Source organism: Dermacentor andersoni, chromosome 7 (assembly GCF_023375885.2).
Source record: "Dermacentor andersoni chromosome 7, qqDerAnde1_hic_scaffold, whole genome shotgun sequence".
Lineage (NCBI taxonomy): Eukaryota > Metazoa > Arthropoda > Arachnida > Ixodida > Ixodidae > Dermacentor > Dermacentor andersoni.
This window is the reverse complement of record NC_092820.1, coordinates 172,858,379-172,873,790: the sequence shown is the minus strand read 5'-3', so window position 1 is coordinate 172,873,790 and position 15,412 is coordinate 172,858,379. Positions and strand designations below refer to the sequence as shown.

General features: G+C 47.2%; 1 protein-coding gene across 5 annotated transcripts in view; it reads right to left on the bottom strand.

Annotated features, from left to right (window-relative positions):
• Positions 1 to 15,412, bottom strand: part of LOC126533015 (calpain-B-like) — a 172,802-nt gene that overhangs the window by 87,214 nt on the left and 70,176 nt on the right. For all 5 annotated transcript variants that reach the window (XM_055071692.1, XM_050180200.3, XM_055071693.2 and 2 more), the window contains exon 2: positions 1,483 to 1,662. In XM_055071692.1, coding sequence (XP_054927667.1) covers positions 1,483 to 1,662 — 180 coding nt within the window. The remainder of the gene's footprint in view (positions 1 to 1,482; positions 1,663 to 15,412) is intronic.

Below are 15,412 nucleotides of genomic sequence, written 5' to 3'. Positions count from 1 at the left end.
CTTCCCTGTCACCGCGTGTCACTTTTATACAGCATCTTTACAGCACTACCAGGCCGGGTAGTTTGGCGGAAATAACGCAACAGCTTACGGCCTCTTCCTTACGGGTGTCATAATTATCCTAATATCCGCATCAACGTCGTGCAAGTCCGCATACAGGTATCTGTATTTGAACTATATGTGCCAGCTTAATACATGTGTAGTGAAATTATGATAACCACTGCGTCTTATCAAACGTATTGGTTTTGTAAATGCGCATTACAGCTGACGGAACGACATACTGTAAGTGAAGCACAAGAGAACAAGGACAAAAGTAGGCGTACAGCAAACAAGCGATGACGGAGAACACACAATGATGCATCGGATGTTCTGTGACATCGGTTTGCGTACTTACGGTGTTATGGAGATCAACAGCATAAAAACGTACCTTCAAGCGTACTCCCTCAACCTCCGCCGCATTCATTATGATAATCAACGCCTAAACAAAATGAGGCACTATTTTTTGCCAAGAGTAGACCTCTTTACAGCAAGTCTATGTAATGACTCGCAGACGAAACCAGCATGCTTTCGAAAATGTTCTACCGCCGTAGTATTCGAATGCCAACGGCCAGGAAACACATCGATACCAATAGGCTGTCGGCTGTCGGTGGTTAATCAAGTACAAAAACCTTGACGCTATGACTAAAAAGCAGCTTCAACAATCAAATTTTAAAAAATCAACTGCCTATTTGCCTGAGGTAAAAAAACACCCTTAGACACCTTGATTGTTTATGTCAATGGTTTGTGTAAAGTAAAAAATTCAGCATGTTTAGCGCCCCTAGCAGAAAAAGCACAAATTAAAGTATTCGACCAAATTACAGTAGCTCCACTTGCGCGCTTACGCTGAAACACGCCTCGATTGATTTTTCGCCCTCTGTGGCCATTTGTTGAACTTAAGAGTGTGCGGGGCCTGGCGGCACCCGGCGGCGCGGCCCACGGCCGGTCTCGAGGGGTGCGCGAAAGCGCGCGCTCCGCTAGAGACTGGCTGTGCGCGGCCGCGGTATCTACGCCATGTAGCCGACCACACCCTGATGCCCGCTATCGGCCAATAGCAGCCGCCTAAGGGAACGACGAAATAGTTCGTCCGATGACGAAATTAAGCGTCTGGAAAAGAGTGAGGACAGGGCCTTCTGTTGAAAAGAGAGCGTTTGAGAGAAAGGTGACTTCGCGATCGCCTTGCGAGCTCCACGCAGCGCGTACGACAGCAAAACTTGGCAGAGATGTTCACAGCAGCGTACGCTACCAGCAGACTATGTTATTTCAACAATCCCGACGGGTGGTTCAGGGCTCCTTTAAAACAGATATACAACATTCCACAGAAATGTCATTTCGCTGACCTGTCTATTTGTATGATGCTGTTTCAGATCATTCAGTTATTTCCTTTCAAACCCAGTAAAAAAAAAGAAAAAAATGAGGAGGTGAGAAATCTGCTGCAATCTGGCTCACCGGTGGCCGAAGCCAGGCAATGGGGAACTTAGGGTCCTTGTTGCCCCAAACAGAGCTGCCCTTGCAGGGGAACTCTGGGTCCTCGAAGAGCACCCCATTGGCGTGGCATTCCTTGCGCAGCTGGTCAAAGTCCTGGATGCGTCCGCTGCGGTTCTTTAGGCCAGCACCACGCTCACCCAGCTGCAGAGGAGAAGCAGGCAAAGATCAGAACAGGAATGACATTGTAGCACTGAGGAAACAAAGAAGTTCACATGCAGAGTTGCAGCAACGCATACTGTTAGATATGGAGCTGTTTCCTGCGCCTACTTCGAGTTCCCCCGGACCACATCGAATCGCAGCACATTCCAGAGGATCGCTCGAGCCAACAAGTTCACGTGCCAACAAGTTCGTACGCCGCGGTAGCTATTCAATGCTTGAGTTTTCCAGAAAACGAAGGGATCGCCCGGCATTGTTGCAAGGAAAGTGGGTCCCGAAACAAGACGGCTGTGATGTACCGGGAAGGCCTGGCAGCGCCGCACCGGTCGCCTTTGAAGAAGGCATTTGCCACCACAGTGGGGCCGTACCACCGGGAGCAGGTGGGCCCTCGGACAATGGAGCCCAATCATCCCCCCTTCGCCGCCTTTGAAGAGAGCATTGCACCACAGCAAGGCAAGACCGCGGGGAGCCGCCGGGTGTGACCTCACCGCACGGGTGCCTACCATTGGCCGAAGGTGGCGTCATCGGAGCGGACTCTCCCATTGGCCGAACTTGACGCGACTCCCAGTCCTCGAAGGGTTTAAAAGAAGCATTCCAGAGAGACCAGAGCATTCCCTGATTCACCTCTCTCGAACTTCTTGCCACGGGCCGCAGCGTCCGAGTTGCTGCCGGCCCGTAATGACTGTACAACTGTTACTTGTCTCTCACCTCTCTGTATATAATGTAAAATAAACCTCCCAAGTTTTGTTTTTCATCCCGAAGTCCGTCCCCCAACCCCTACAATACCTGCCAACCCATGAGCATTCAAATTCGTTAAAGTCTGGGACACATTAGAATTGAGGGGAGGAGAGAAGGGGGAAGTAGCACTTTTTTTTTTCGAAGTTTGCCCAGAGCACACACTCTTCGTGCGACACATGCGCACATTATTTACGATTACTTGCCTTTATAAACAGCACACAAAACAGCAGAAAATTTGAAAAAAAAATTATGGGGTTTTACGTGCCAAAACCACTTTCTGATTATGAGGCACGCCGTAGTGGAGGACTCCGGAAACTTTGACCACCTGGGGTTCCTTAACGTGCACCTAAATCTAAGTACACGGGTGTTTTCGCATATCGCCCCCATCGAAATGCGGCCGCCGTGGCCGGGATTCGCTCCCGCGACCTCGTGCTCAGCAGCCCAACACCATAGCAGAGACTGAAGAGGAACACTGTTTTTAGATCACTGTGACTTTTCCAGAGACTTTGCTATTGCCGGTTTCACATACAGCACGAGTGCTATAACCTTCCTCGAAGCGAGTATCCCTCTTGCATATGGAGTCTTGCGCTGCCACAGCACGTCAGCACAGGTACTATCACAATTTATTTTTGTATGCAATAAACACCTTTAAAAGACTGCCATGAACAGAATTTATTTTTCGAGAAACTTGAAGCAACATTAATAAGTCCACAGAATGAGCCCAACATTGCAAACCTTATGAAAAATATGGAAGAGTAGACAAGTATGGCAATATAGCCATATTCGCTTGTGTCTTTGTAGTGTCTTAGGTGACAAGAAGAACGCAATAGGAGGAGGACGGACAGTGGCACTACTATTGGTTTGCATTGGCTACTTCTCACACTTCATACCGCTCTGCAAATGTGTATGCTGTTGGCATTGCAGTGCAATATCCTAGAGCGGTCTCTCTGACTGTCTAGGACACCAGTGTGGCTACTGAAACATGTGGGATGTGGGAGTGCACGTGGGAGTTGTTGCACATCTCTCGGTCATTGCCTGCCAGTCTATGCCAGAGACAGTATACGCCTCGTGCACCGCCACTGAAAGCCACCTAGCGGACGGTTCCAACAGTACACGCGGGAGCAGTAGCAGACGACAACCTTTTGCAGCAAGGATGGCTGTAGTTCGCGGCTGCGGTTTCTCCTCTGTTCGGGTACCAGGCTGCTTCTGCTGCGGTGACAGCTGTAGGGAAGATGGTGACCTCTGTGCGAGCGGGTATGAACACGATGTTACCGGTGTTAGGGACAACATGGTCCACATACGTGCAAGGTGTGTCCCGCAGACAAACGCCATGAACTACATTTACTTGACGTGGAGCTCATGTTCACTAGCCGATAAATTTTGTTGAGTGATGCAATCTCTCGGTGGTTTTTTTTTATTCTACCCTTGCCGCAATGCTGCTTCTGTACCTGAATAATAAGCACCCGTCGTCAGTGCAGACTTATATGAAACAAATCCGCACGGTGCAATCTCTGCATACGCCGTTGTGATTTTTCTGTCGATGAATACATGTGACATCGCCGAATAAGTGCAGTCGAAGTCGCCTCAAGAAGAGTAATTGCCAATTTATTGACGGAAACGCGTACACTACCAACGAAGTCACCAAACACACAGGTTAATAAAAGCACGTGTTAGTGCTGTACCACCGATGCAATTCTGCTGCATACGCCGATGAACTACCGTTCCCGCTGCAGTTTGTGCAATTTTAAATTCCCCAAGGGAGCTGCTTGGAAACGTACAAAGCTAAAGACTGACTAACTTTTCAGTATACTTTTTTATATTACTAGAGAGAGGTGCCACATGATATATTTAAAGGCAGAGCAGCGCCAGTCAAAGTAGATGAGCGCTGGCGGCAAGGCCCGGTTTAGTCGTCTGCAGCGTAAGTATAAGAAAGAATTCATTTGAGTACAAAACTCATGCAAGAAAGGACTAAGTTGTGAAACAAACAAATCACTCGGCGTGTTAAGTTTGCTCAGGCAGCATCGATGTGTGATGACTTCCCAAACGGGACGCAAACTTTTCAGCGAGAAATAGAACAGAAATACCATATGCAGCAGCCATTAGCAATTCTCGTCCTGAACTACCTATTTTATGAACACATTTCCAAACACGCAAACAATATCTAAGATGCCCTCGGGTGAAAAGAATAAAGCTGTTAAAGAAAAGCTGTTAAAGAAGCACTTCCTTGGTATCATTCCAATAAGACACAGCGTGATTTATACCCTTTACAAACAAGGCAGGGTGAAAACTTCGCAACTCAAGAGAATCGACAAGAGTTATGCATGGAGCAACTAGTAACAGTTAAACATGTGCAAAACCACGCATAAATTAGATGTAAAAACATGAAGTGCGCGACAGCTGGTGCGAGGATTTACCGCGCCACATGAAACCAACAATTTCAGTTCTTGCAAACTTCAGTAGCTTTAACATACAACGCAATGCGCTCGTGCAGTCGTGCTACCTAGCTAGCACAACGCGGTAAAGAAGCGGAAAACAATATAAGCAGCAAACAGCATTCCGAACTTTAGCGAAATGCCTTTAAACATCATGCTGCACTGCAGACCAACTTCGTTGCTCACGCGTCTAACTATGATCGAGTGGAAAAAAACACCGACGAGACAAACGAAAGGATGAGAACAAGAAATTTCCCTTCGAAGCGACGATCCATTTTGCCACCGTTGCTGCCGCTGATGAAGCCTTGCCGGGAATGATTAGAACCGTATCGCCGGCACGTTTTCACCGGTATTTGGGCCCCCCACCCTGCAACAATTCTTCGGCATTCCCTGAAGCTTTGGCCACCCCACACGTGCGAATGGTGTTGCCTATCTTGCTCTGAAAACGTGAATAAGACAGAGAAGCACGATCAACAACACAACAAACTACGGCATGCACCAGGCTCCTTTCCCACGTGTTCTGCACAAGGCCGCCACCAGTGGCGCGTCCGTCGGCGTGCACGGCGCGTATAGACAAAGATAGACTACACTGGGCGTTTTCTCTCGCCCTAGGCTTTTATGTAGAGATTGTCCTTAAGGATGCAGAAAGTATGGTGCAAATAATTTGTGATGTAACCACTAGTAAGGGACCAGATACAGCACATATTTTTCTGGCCAACACTCTGCCACCTGAAGAATGAGTCCAGCTCTAAAAGCACATACAACTCAATATTCATTAAGATAGCATAAAGTGCATATTAAGGTGCACTCTGCGAACTAGCCCGCCGTCTATCCAGTAAACTGCAAGGCAGTGGTCAGATAAGTGGAGGTGAAATTTGCAATAATTTGCAATTCTGCTTTCTCAATTCAAACGCGGCATAAACGAGGCTTTCTAATGGCAACCGTGGCGCCATATAGCGCTGGCTTTTGTTACTAAGTTGCTTCATGCATGGCCTCCGAGATTGCGCGCGCTGGCAGGTTTTGCTCCTGCCGTCTCATTCGGCGCGCTCCACGGCTAAAAAGTGTAATGCGGCCCTCGCACCCGGCTGCACTGTTAGACGTTCTGGCGCCCGTGGAGGCAGATCGTGCAAGATTTCAACGTCTGCATTGCCTTTATTTTCTTGTGTTGCACAAGATTTTCACAAGTTATATCCCAGGCAATTTTTAAGCTCAGCCTCATGGTCTGCCTCAAAGATTTTGCCATCTCAACAGTATAGCTATCTTGCGGCGTTACTTTCTTCTGTACCTTTCTACATCTTGACCCATTGATCTTGTATCTACAGTCCGTACTTATGTTTATTAATTTATTTTTCTAAACAAATCATGTGTAGGTTCCCGTACCAATCATTGTCTCAACTGGTAGCTTATCGTATATGGCAGAGTTGAATTGTTGTCTGCAGAGTTCCTTTTCTTTTTTTTCTGTTTCGCTTCTGTCTTTCTTTTTTCACTTTGCATTGCTATGATTCAGCAATTCGGATGGCAATTTTCGCGTTTGTACGCCTACTCTGTAGCGCAATTATGTTCATGTAATATTTACTAGTATCTTACCGTGGGCACTTTCTTCCTGTTTTAGTTTCATGCTGCGTGCTATTGCATTGTATGAATAATGGTTTCGTTACGTGGTGCTTTTTTTTGTCTTGTTCACTAACACTTGCTTTACATTGATGTAACCGTACCCCCCTTACCCTTGCGCAGCTGGTCCTTGCGCTGGAGCAGCTGGTCCAGCTGGTCCATTGCCTTCTTGCAAGGTATCCATACATAAATATACTTTCAAAAATGAACATGCCATAAGCAGACATGCAGAACAGCGACTACTATTTTTGTGTTCGATGTAGTTAACATTTAATCATTACTGTTATTAGTTATGGTAATGCCTGCTTCCGTGGCAACTACATAGACTAACAGGAATAAGTAAATGCACAATTTATCATTTCACGCTTGGTGCACGATTTCTTGCTCCATACAGCCTCGTGACTGCGCCACGCAGCAGGGGACGTATTCTGCGACGATCACTTCGGATCACATTGCCTTCGCGTGACGTAATGCTCAACCAGCCAATCAGCTCATCCGATTTTGCCCAACCAGATAATCAGCGCACACTTGACAGCCGAGGCGTGCGTGATCGTCGCAGAATACTTGGGGACGTATGTTCTGCACGCTAACTCACGCAGCAGAACATACAAATTTTCTTTAATTCGCAAAAAAAAAACTTTCTTAAACCTTGGTGTCTTAGCTGAGACGTTCTTTGTGCGTTTACATATTTCAGTAAGACTTCAATTTGATTAATTAATTGCCTTTGAAGTGGCATACAATAAGTGAACAAATAAAATGCATAACATTTCAAAAAAGAAATAAATTCTGGGGCGTACATGCCAAGAACACGACATAATTATGAGGCACGCCGTAGTGGGGGGGACTCCGGATTAATTTTAACCTCCTGGGGTTCTCTAACGCGCGCCTAGATCTAAGTACACCAGCGATTGCAGCATGTTTGTGTGGGCGCCCTATCACGATGGCGAAATGCATAGACGAAAGCAAGCGCTGACACCATCAGGCAACTCGTTCAAAACTTTGAAAACGACTAAAAAAAAAAAACGATAAACATGCACCTAGCCTGCTAACTGTGAAGTATGGCGCGTTTCCGGCACATGAACTCTTGCAGATATATTCCACTTCTACATGCCAACGTGAATGCAGTGACAGTGACAGTATGTGCGTGGAAAAAAAATTGCGCATTTGTGAATAAACAGACCGTCAGGATGTACTTTGCTCCTCGTAGACTGTCACGCGTCATGTCCAAATCAGTAAGGGATCACATAGCAGCGTAATATAACTTTTTTTTCTCGCCTAATCGAAGCCACAGCAAGAGTACCGGAGCGTCATGAAGCGTCCGAGGCATGAAAATTATGATGATCATGATCAGTATGATAATTATTTATTGGCATCCCCTTTAAACGGGACGGTGACAAATAGTCAACTAGCATGGATGGATGGATGTTATGAGCGTCCCCTTTGGAACGGGGCGGTGGGTTGCGCCATCAGGCTCTTGCTATTATACTGCCTGATGTTCTACCTAGGTTAAAAAAGAAAAAAAAAGGAAAAAAGAAACTATGAACTCCCACAACCAAATTTTCTGATCCCCTATTTCGAACTGTGCCTTTGTACGTCCCCGTTTTTTGTGGTTTCCCTACTTTTCTTCCACCAATCTTCCAATCGCCTCTTGCTAATCTCTATTGCGGACATGTTTACTTTTCCACGGCTCTCGCTGAACCCAAGAGCTTCAAGGAAGCCAGTGGTGCCTAAATCGACCGCTGGGCAGACGTCTTCACATTCTAACAAAACATGCTCCATCATTTCCCTAGCTTTACCGCAGCAAGCACATGCTTCTTCTTCCTTCTTATATCTCGCTTTATAGGTGCGTGTTCTAAGGCATCCCGATCTCGCTTCGAAAAGTAATGAGCTTCCCTTTGAGTTATCATAAATTGTTTCTTTCCTGATTTCATGTTTTTCTCTTAAACGCATTTGTGATTACATGTTAGCCTGATCTCCGTGAACGCCGCTGTGCGGAGAAGGAGCCGGCCACGCACACCACCGAACTTAGACGGCCGGAGCAAATCTCGGAGGGCATGCAAATCGGGCGGAGCGATCTTGTAGCAGGCCATGCCTCACGACGGTGCTCAAGAACATGCCCCTCAAGAATATTAATATCTCTGTAAATTGCTGCTTTGTTGAGCCGCATCCAGCACCTATACTGTTCAAGGAACAGGTTAGGTTAGGTAAGTCACCATAACATCCAAATCCTATGGAGCGCGCTTGTAAACATGTAGTTTTCCCTTTCTCTTCGTCTAGAAAGCTGCAAGTGATAGACGTAATGAACACTAGTACTGTACGCCTTCTGTCTTGAGTTATCTTAATTGGCAACGCTGTGCACTACGTGGTGTAGGTGCTTACATGGCATAAGCGTCCTCCACTGGAGCTGAGCACGATTTCTCGAAGACAATTAGGTAGCCATCAAGTGTCGGCTAGCCACCGTAGCGTCTATCAGTGTGCATCGGTACAGCGTGCTAGAATAGGGGCAATATTCTAGCACACTGTAGCATCGGTCTATCGGCTGGCGCGTTACACATCCAGAAAGTAAGATGACTGCGTTTCGTTCGAACAGCTTGTCATCCCTCAGTTCTGAATAAAACACCCACACATATTTAAATACGCATATACATCATAATCTCTAATACATGTGTAATATTATATATATCCGAAGACATCGTTGCCTGGTTGACCAGGCTTCAGGGGCGGATACGCAGGAACGCAGTTCAGAGCAGCGCCGCGCCGCTTCTTCACGGCTGTGTGTCCCACAAGAAAGACAAAGCCAACACACGCGTTCTTGCGAGCAGCCCAAATGGTATTCCTTTCTAGCTAGAAGCGCGAGAAAGCGAACCATTTCCCTCCTGTTCCACATTGCAGGACACGAAGCAAACTTCCTACACCGTCCGCAAAATAAGCTTCTAGCACTCTGTCATGGGAGGAGCTAATTCTATACAAAGCTGTAATTGACCTACACCGCTTAAACTTTGGTCGTACATCACCCGCAAAGTGCGCCCAATATCAACCAACTAGTATGAACTATGTGCCTTGTATAGCGCATGAAAACAGGAAAATAAATATTCAGTAATTATCTTCAAAGCACAAAATTAACAACTTTCGCTATACATCATTCATAACATAGCCCTCGTGCTCTGCAAATATAAAATTGTTGCCACCTTTGGTTCTCTCAGAGCAGCGGGATAACTTTGTAAGAGTTTCCTATAATGCTTCTGGTTCAGGCTCTGGTAAAGGATCGAGTGTTTCTTTATATTTCTGGCGACCATACAGGCTACTAGTTGGGCAGTAAGCACAATTATATACAGCAGAAAACCTACAGAACAGGAATATTGTTTTCTACAGCGTATCGTCCAGCTTCTATAATACTATGATGAGTGGTAAGTTACACTGAGCTCAAGCACTGCACCATTATATACGGTGTATAAGTGCACTACAGTAACACAAATGCGGTTTTCCAGCCTGAGGCGGCGAAAGGCAGAACAGATTTAAAACGAAAAAAATTATAATGGCAAGGAAATAAACGAACTAGTTGGGAAATCATTCAAAATGTGACGGCGGCAGCCGTAGGGTTACGCAAAACAAATCTTACGACGTTCTAACATAAAAGCACGGCGATCCGCTTGCAAACACAAACCGCACGATGACATATAGGCAGCGAAAGCAGAATGAAACATTCCATTACTCTCGCAACGTGTTTGGACAATGATCTGCAGCCGATCACAAAAGTGAGCAGCACTTAGAGATTACAGAAAAGTAAAAGAAAAGAACACTGCGGTGAGAAACAACACAAAGAGAGCTTCGAGAGGAATGTGCGGCAAACCGCGAGGCGAAGGACCGACTCGTAACCAGTCCAGCAGTCATCAATTAGCTTTCTGGAGCAGCTCGCTCGCATTCCGCTAATGAAGCCGTGCTTATAAACAAACGCATACGCCATGCCATACGTCAGAAAGATGACGAGGGTGAAACAAAAATAGGGATGACAGCTGAGCGCACACGTCACAAACAGTCAGCGTCGTATACGACGTCTCTCGTCAGGATCACAGAGTGACAGAGCGTTCTAAGAGATTCATTTCCATTTAGGTTTTCTTCATCGTGTCTTAAATTTAAATGACATATAAAGACCCGAATGCATGAAGCAGCGAGAACAGAACTAACAATGACTGTGAAAGCAGCAAGCGCGCGTCACAAACAAGCTGCGTTGTACGACATGTATTTTGATATGTGAGCGTCACACGCTACTTAAACCAATATACGGGGTGCTTTTCTTTAGTGGCGCTTATTTCTTTAACCACACACAATTTTTTAAAACCACCTGTGGCAGATAGCGTAATTGTAGTTGTTGTAAAGTGACGTCAGCCGCAATCAGAGTGCCTTGCAAGCGCTGACGGCACGTGCGTTTATCGTTTGATATCCTTCCCTTGTTCTCCCTTTCCCCTTTCCCCCTCTCTGTTTCGTATATATACGCTCCGAGACGGAAGCAATAAAGATTCATGTTCCAACCTTCGAACGGCGTGCTGTCGTATACAGTAAGACACGGCACGTGTGTCGTAACTATGTAACAGTAGTCCTTGAGCTGAATTACTCGAATCGGCGGGTATTACTCGCACGAGAAATCGAAATGCGTAATCAACTAAGGTACAGAAATGCACTGATTAACGTTTTAATTAATTGCTTTACGGAACATACTGTAAGTTACGAATTGTAGCCGGTGAGCTTGCAAGGAACTTGGAACTTCTAAGGACAGTACGGGTTTCGAGATAGTGCCTTGAAACTTGCAGTAAGAATGCACTATTGTACCATTTTGTTTTTGAACAAACCGCCGTTCATGCATTGACGCGTAAAAATAACTGATACGCCCATTTATTTCGTCGCACACTTTTGGAATATATATCTCGAAACTGGTATCATCCTCCAAGTTCGATCAAAGTGGATACTCGCCTTGCAAACGCATTTCGTCAATTGCAATATGTGCCATAAGGAATTATAAAGTAAATGAGTGAATTTTGTTGTGCTTTGGTTAATTCGCCGATTATGCATTTCCACTTCTCGTGCAAGTCCGCCTCTTTTAGTAATCCAGCTCACCCACTATAGAATTATGCCATCTGCTACAGGCGATTTCTAAAGATTCTGCATGGTCCAAAAAAAAAAAAGAACGCGCACGCGCGCGCACACACACACACACACACACACACACACACACACACACACACACACACACACACACACACACACACCACCCGCTGTGTTGTTTAGTAGGCGTGTGACACGTAAACGTTGGTATATGATACGGGGAGGGCGGGGCGAAAGGTTGACCAAATGAATGCGCGCATACACGTTGAAAGGCTGCGCCGTACGACACGAAGTATCGTGAAAATTATATATATATATATGACGCGCCATTTTATCAGTTTCAGTTCAACTTTTCCGATTTGTTGTATACGACGCAAACACAGTCATTGGAATCAGCCTTAAGAAAATGAGAAAAAGAAAGGAATCATAGGTCGAGTTCGCATCGTGCAGCAGGTTAAGGGTAGGAGTTAAGGTTAAGAGGTGCAGCGAATAAGAGTGCACGACGCGCCATATACAATTTTCCTCGCCTGCGTATGCAGCACGGGAAGCACAAGCAACGCACGGGAAGCGCTCTAGACGACCGGATAGTAAAGAGAGAGAGAGAGGACCACTTCCGTTGGGAAAGCTCATGCAAACAACAAGCCCGTGAGATCGCACCAAATGTAGCAAACTACGCCCGTCTCTTCGGGGATATTTCACAGCCGTAAAGCGATACAATCGCAACGATCCGGGCGGCACATAAAAGAACGAGCAGGGCCTTCGATTACAGAAAAGCACACCGTATACGCGCCTTCTGGCGCATCGGACGAATACACAAGCGCACCCAGCCATATAATACACGTGACAGCGTAAGAAAATAACAGATATATGATTGGCAGGATGCAGAAATCACGACACTCGGTAGAGATCTTACCTTCTTCGTCTTCGGTGCGTTTTTGCGAAGCAAGTCGGTGAACGTCATCATAGAGCTTCAAAGCTATAGGCAGAGCCTCGGCAAGCCTTGCGATTGGTTCAGAAAATGGCCGTTAAACGTTGGCCAGCGTAGTAAAAGTACCGGCGAGTCGAAAGGCTCAACGAAGTTGATAGTCTTCAAGCGACGTATAAAAGTTGAAGATGCCGTAGTCGAACAAGAGTCGCACTCCTCTGTGAGTTTGACGACAACAAGTAGAATTGGCCGAACTCCGACTAGAATGCTAATATGTATAGGTATATACACAGGGACATTCACTGGCCGGTGTGACGTACTTGTGCCGGGTTCGACTTACGGGCGACGCGCGATTTCTATACCAGCTAGAAGTAAATACCGTCGTGTTGAAAGACAGACAAATTGAGAAGGTAACTGCGAGGTAATAGAAACAGCGCCAACCAACAAGTGGTTTATCGACGAATCTGAGTCAGAAACAGGGCGAGCGTGTCTCGGACTGCACAAAACTGTGGACCGAGACGAACATCCACCGACGCACGGCAGGACCAGATGTCTGCACTTCACACAAAGAAAGATAGACTCCGAAGTTGAAGTAAACAGCCAGCGGTGAAGCTCCCAGTGCCGACGAGAGAGGGAATTTTTATCGACTGCCGAGTCACCTCTCAGACGCACATTCAGCGAGAAAATAAACTGCAGCTATAAGGACACGAGCTGAACCAGCAGTAACCGCGGTTCTGTATACTGTACCCTGCACTGTCAGGAGAGCGAGGTACTCAGGAGGAGCTTCAAGAAGCAGCGACTAAGGTGGTGCCGACGAAGTTCCCGTATGGTCTGCACCGGCGCGCGCCAACGCCCCGGCGTCGACAGGCTCTGTGGGTCTCAGCGGGGATCGGAAACTGGAGTGTGGAGGCTCCAAGCAGCGGAGCGCCGAGCTGCGTCTGCGGCAACCGAGGAGTTGCTGCGGTGATGACTATCCACAAGGCGGTGCGCCGCGTTGATACATCCTTAACGAATAGACCCAGCAGACGGGAAGGATATATAATTCGACGATAGCTGCGAAGCAGAGCGAACAGCGCCCGTCGAAGCACAACTTTTCACGAAGTACCACCAGGAGTACGCATCTAAAGATTCGCGCGTAAACCAGCACGATCCACAAATTCGGCCCTCTCGATTTCCCGAGACCATAGGACGGTGACTGCGATCCACGCGAGGAAAACGACGGGGCAGATCTGGAGACGCGACGACGACAAAAGCAACAGGTGGTGCGGACACCACGAACTGACCATTCCAAGTGAAGCGTGCAACGCGCGCGCGCCCTTATATACGGGGGCGCTCGAGCCACCGCGGTCACTCGGCGCCTGGACCCCGGGGCTCAGTCAGAACAAAACATATACATAACGCGCATACCACACACACACAACACAGGCCTTGATCTCCACCGGCCGCACACTCGGGCAACTCCTCGCGCGTTGCACTGCGCGACGGAAACTGCGCGCGCGTAGTTTCGAGCACATAAGCTGCGACGGCGCTTTTTTTATTTCCTCGCCGACGCCGACAACGCTAGGAAGGCCGGGAGGGAGGAAGCGACGAGAGGGGCCGCGTTTCGCCTAGGCAACGCAGCGCTGCCGACGAAGCAGCGGAAGCGGGATGCGAAGGGGACCGCCTATCGCCCCAAGCGGGAAAGCGCGCCGTATCCTCTATTTTTATCGCTAAGGCAGGCAATAACGTCGACGTGCTGTGGGGGTGGAAGAGAGAGAAATAAGCACCAAGTCCTCCCCAACACCCTGCTAACACACACACACACACACACACACACACTGGGCAGGTCAACCTCCTCCACGCCTCCTACCAGAACATCTCCCCTACAGCGCCTACGACCTCAAAGATGGGAGGAAAACAATGTTGGCTAATGAGCGTTGCAAGTGCGCTTCTCCACTTAACGGGAAAAGCCATCACGCGGCAGGGTGCTTTTAACTAAACGACTGCCAGACGCGTGCCTTATTCATCTGTGTACGCGCTCGGAACTCGGGAAGCGGGCGTTTGGAAGGGTCGCGAAATCCGTTCTGCGGATGTTTTGCGTCGTCAGCCGCTCGCTGCCTGTTGCTTCGGCATTCCGTACTCCACAGCCTCTCTCTGCTATATGGCCTCCCCCGAGAAGAGGTCAGCCGAGACAAACAACCGTGCGTGCGTTGACCGATGAATGCAAAACGAAGGCTAATCAATACACACGGTAAGAGTACAGCTATAGGGGTACATAAACTCGGACTTTACACGCGCGCTTATAATGAATGTGAAAGTTGTGCAAACTTTCAGAAAGTTGCGCATGAAACGATGCTCTTAGGAACAAAGTAGCGCGTGTGCGCAGTGAACACAGGGCAAAATCCACCCCTCCCAGCTTTGCGCTTCCCTAGAGTAAATTTTTCCTAAAAGGATAAAAACAAAAAGAATTAATTCACGGGGAATAAATAAACGTTTTCATAACAACTCGAAAGGAGAGTGCACATGAGTACAGAAACACAATATTAGATTTATGCACTTGACTTAACAAAAACCAGTATCATGCTTCTTTTTTAATCAAAGCACTTTTGATTCCTTGGCAATGTATAATGGGTTAAATACCACCAAACAATGGAGGGAGCTCAACATCTGGCACAACTTAACGATATTTTCATTTACTTTCTCGTTAAAGGCCCGGAGGTAATTACTTAAGGAAGTACTCATTCTACGCGGCAACGTGACGAATTTTCGAGAAAATATGGGTAAAATATGGGGAAATATTGGCGTGCGGGCATTCAATGTTAAATTACGCCCTTTAACGTCGCGTAACATGCGCTCTTTAAAGAGGCGCCGTCATAATTTTGACCACATGGGGTTTCTTAACGCGTGCAGCCGAGGCGCTGCACACGAGCGTTTTCACATTCTGCCCACA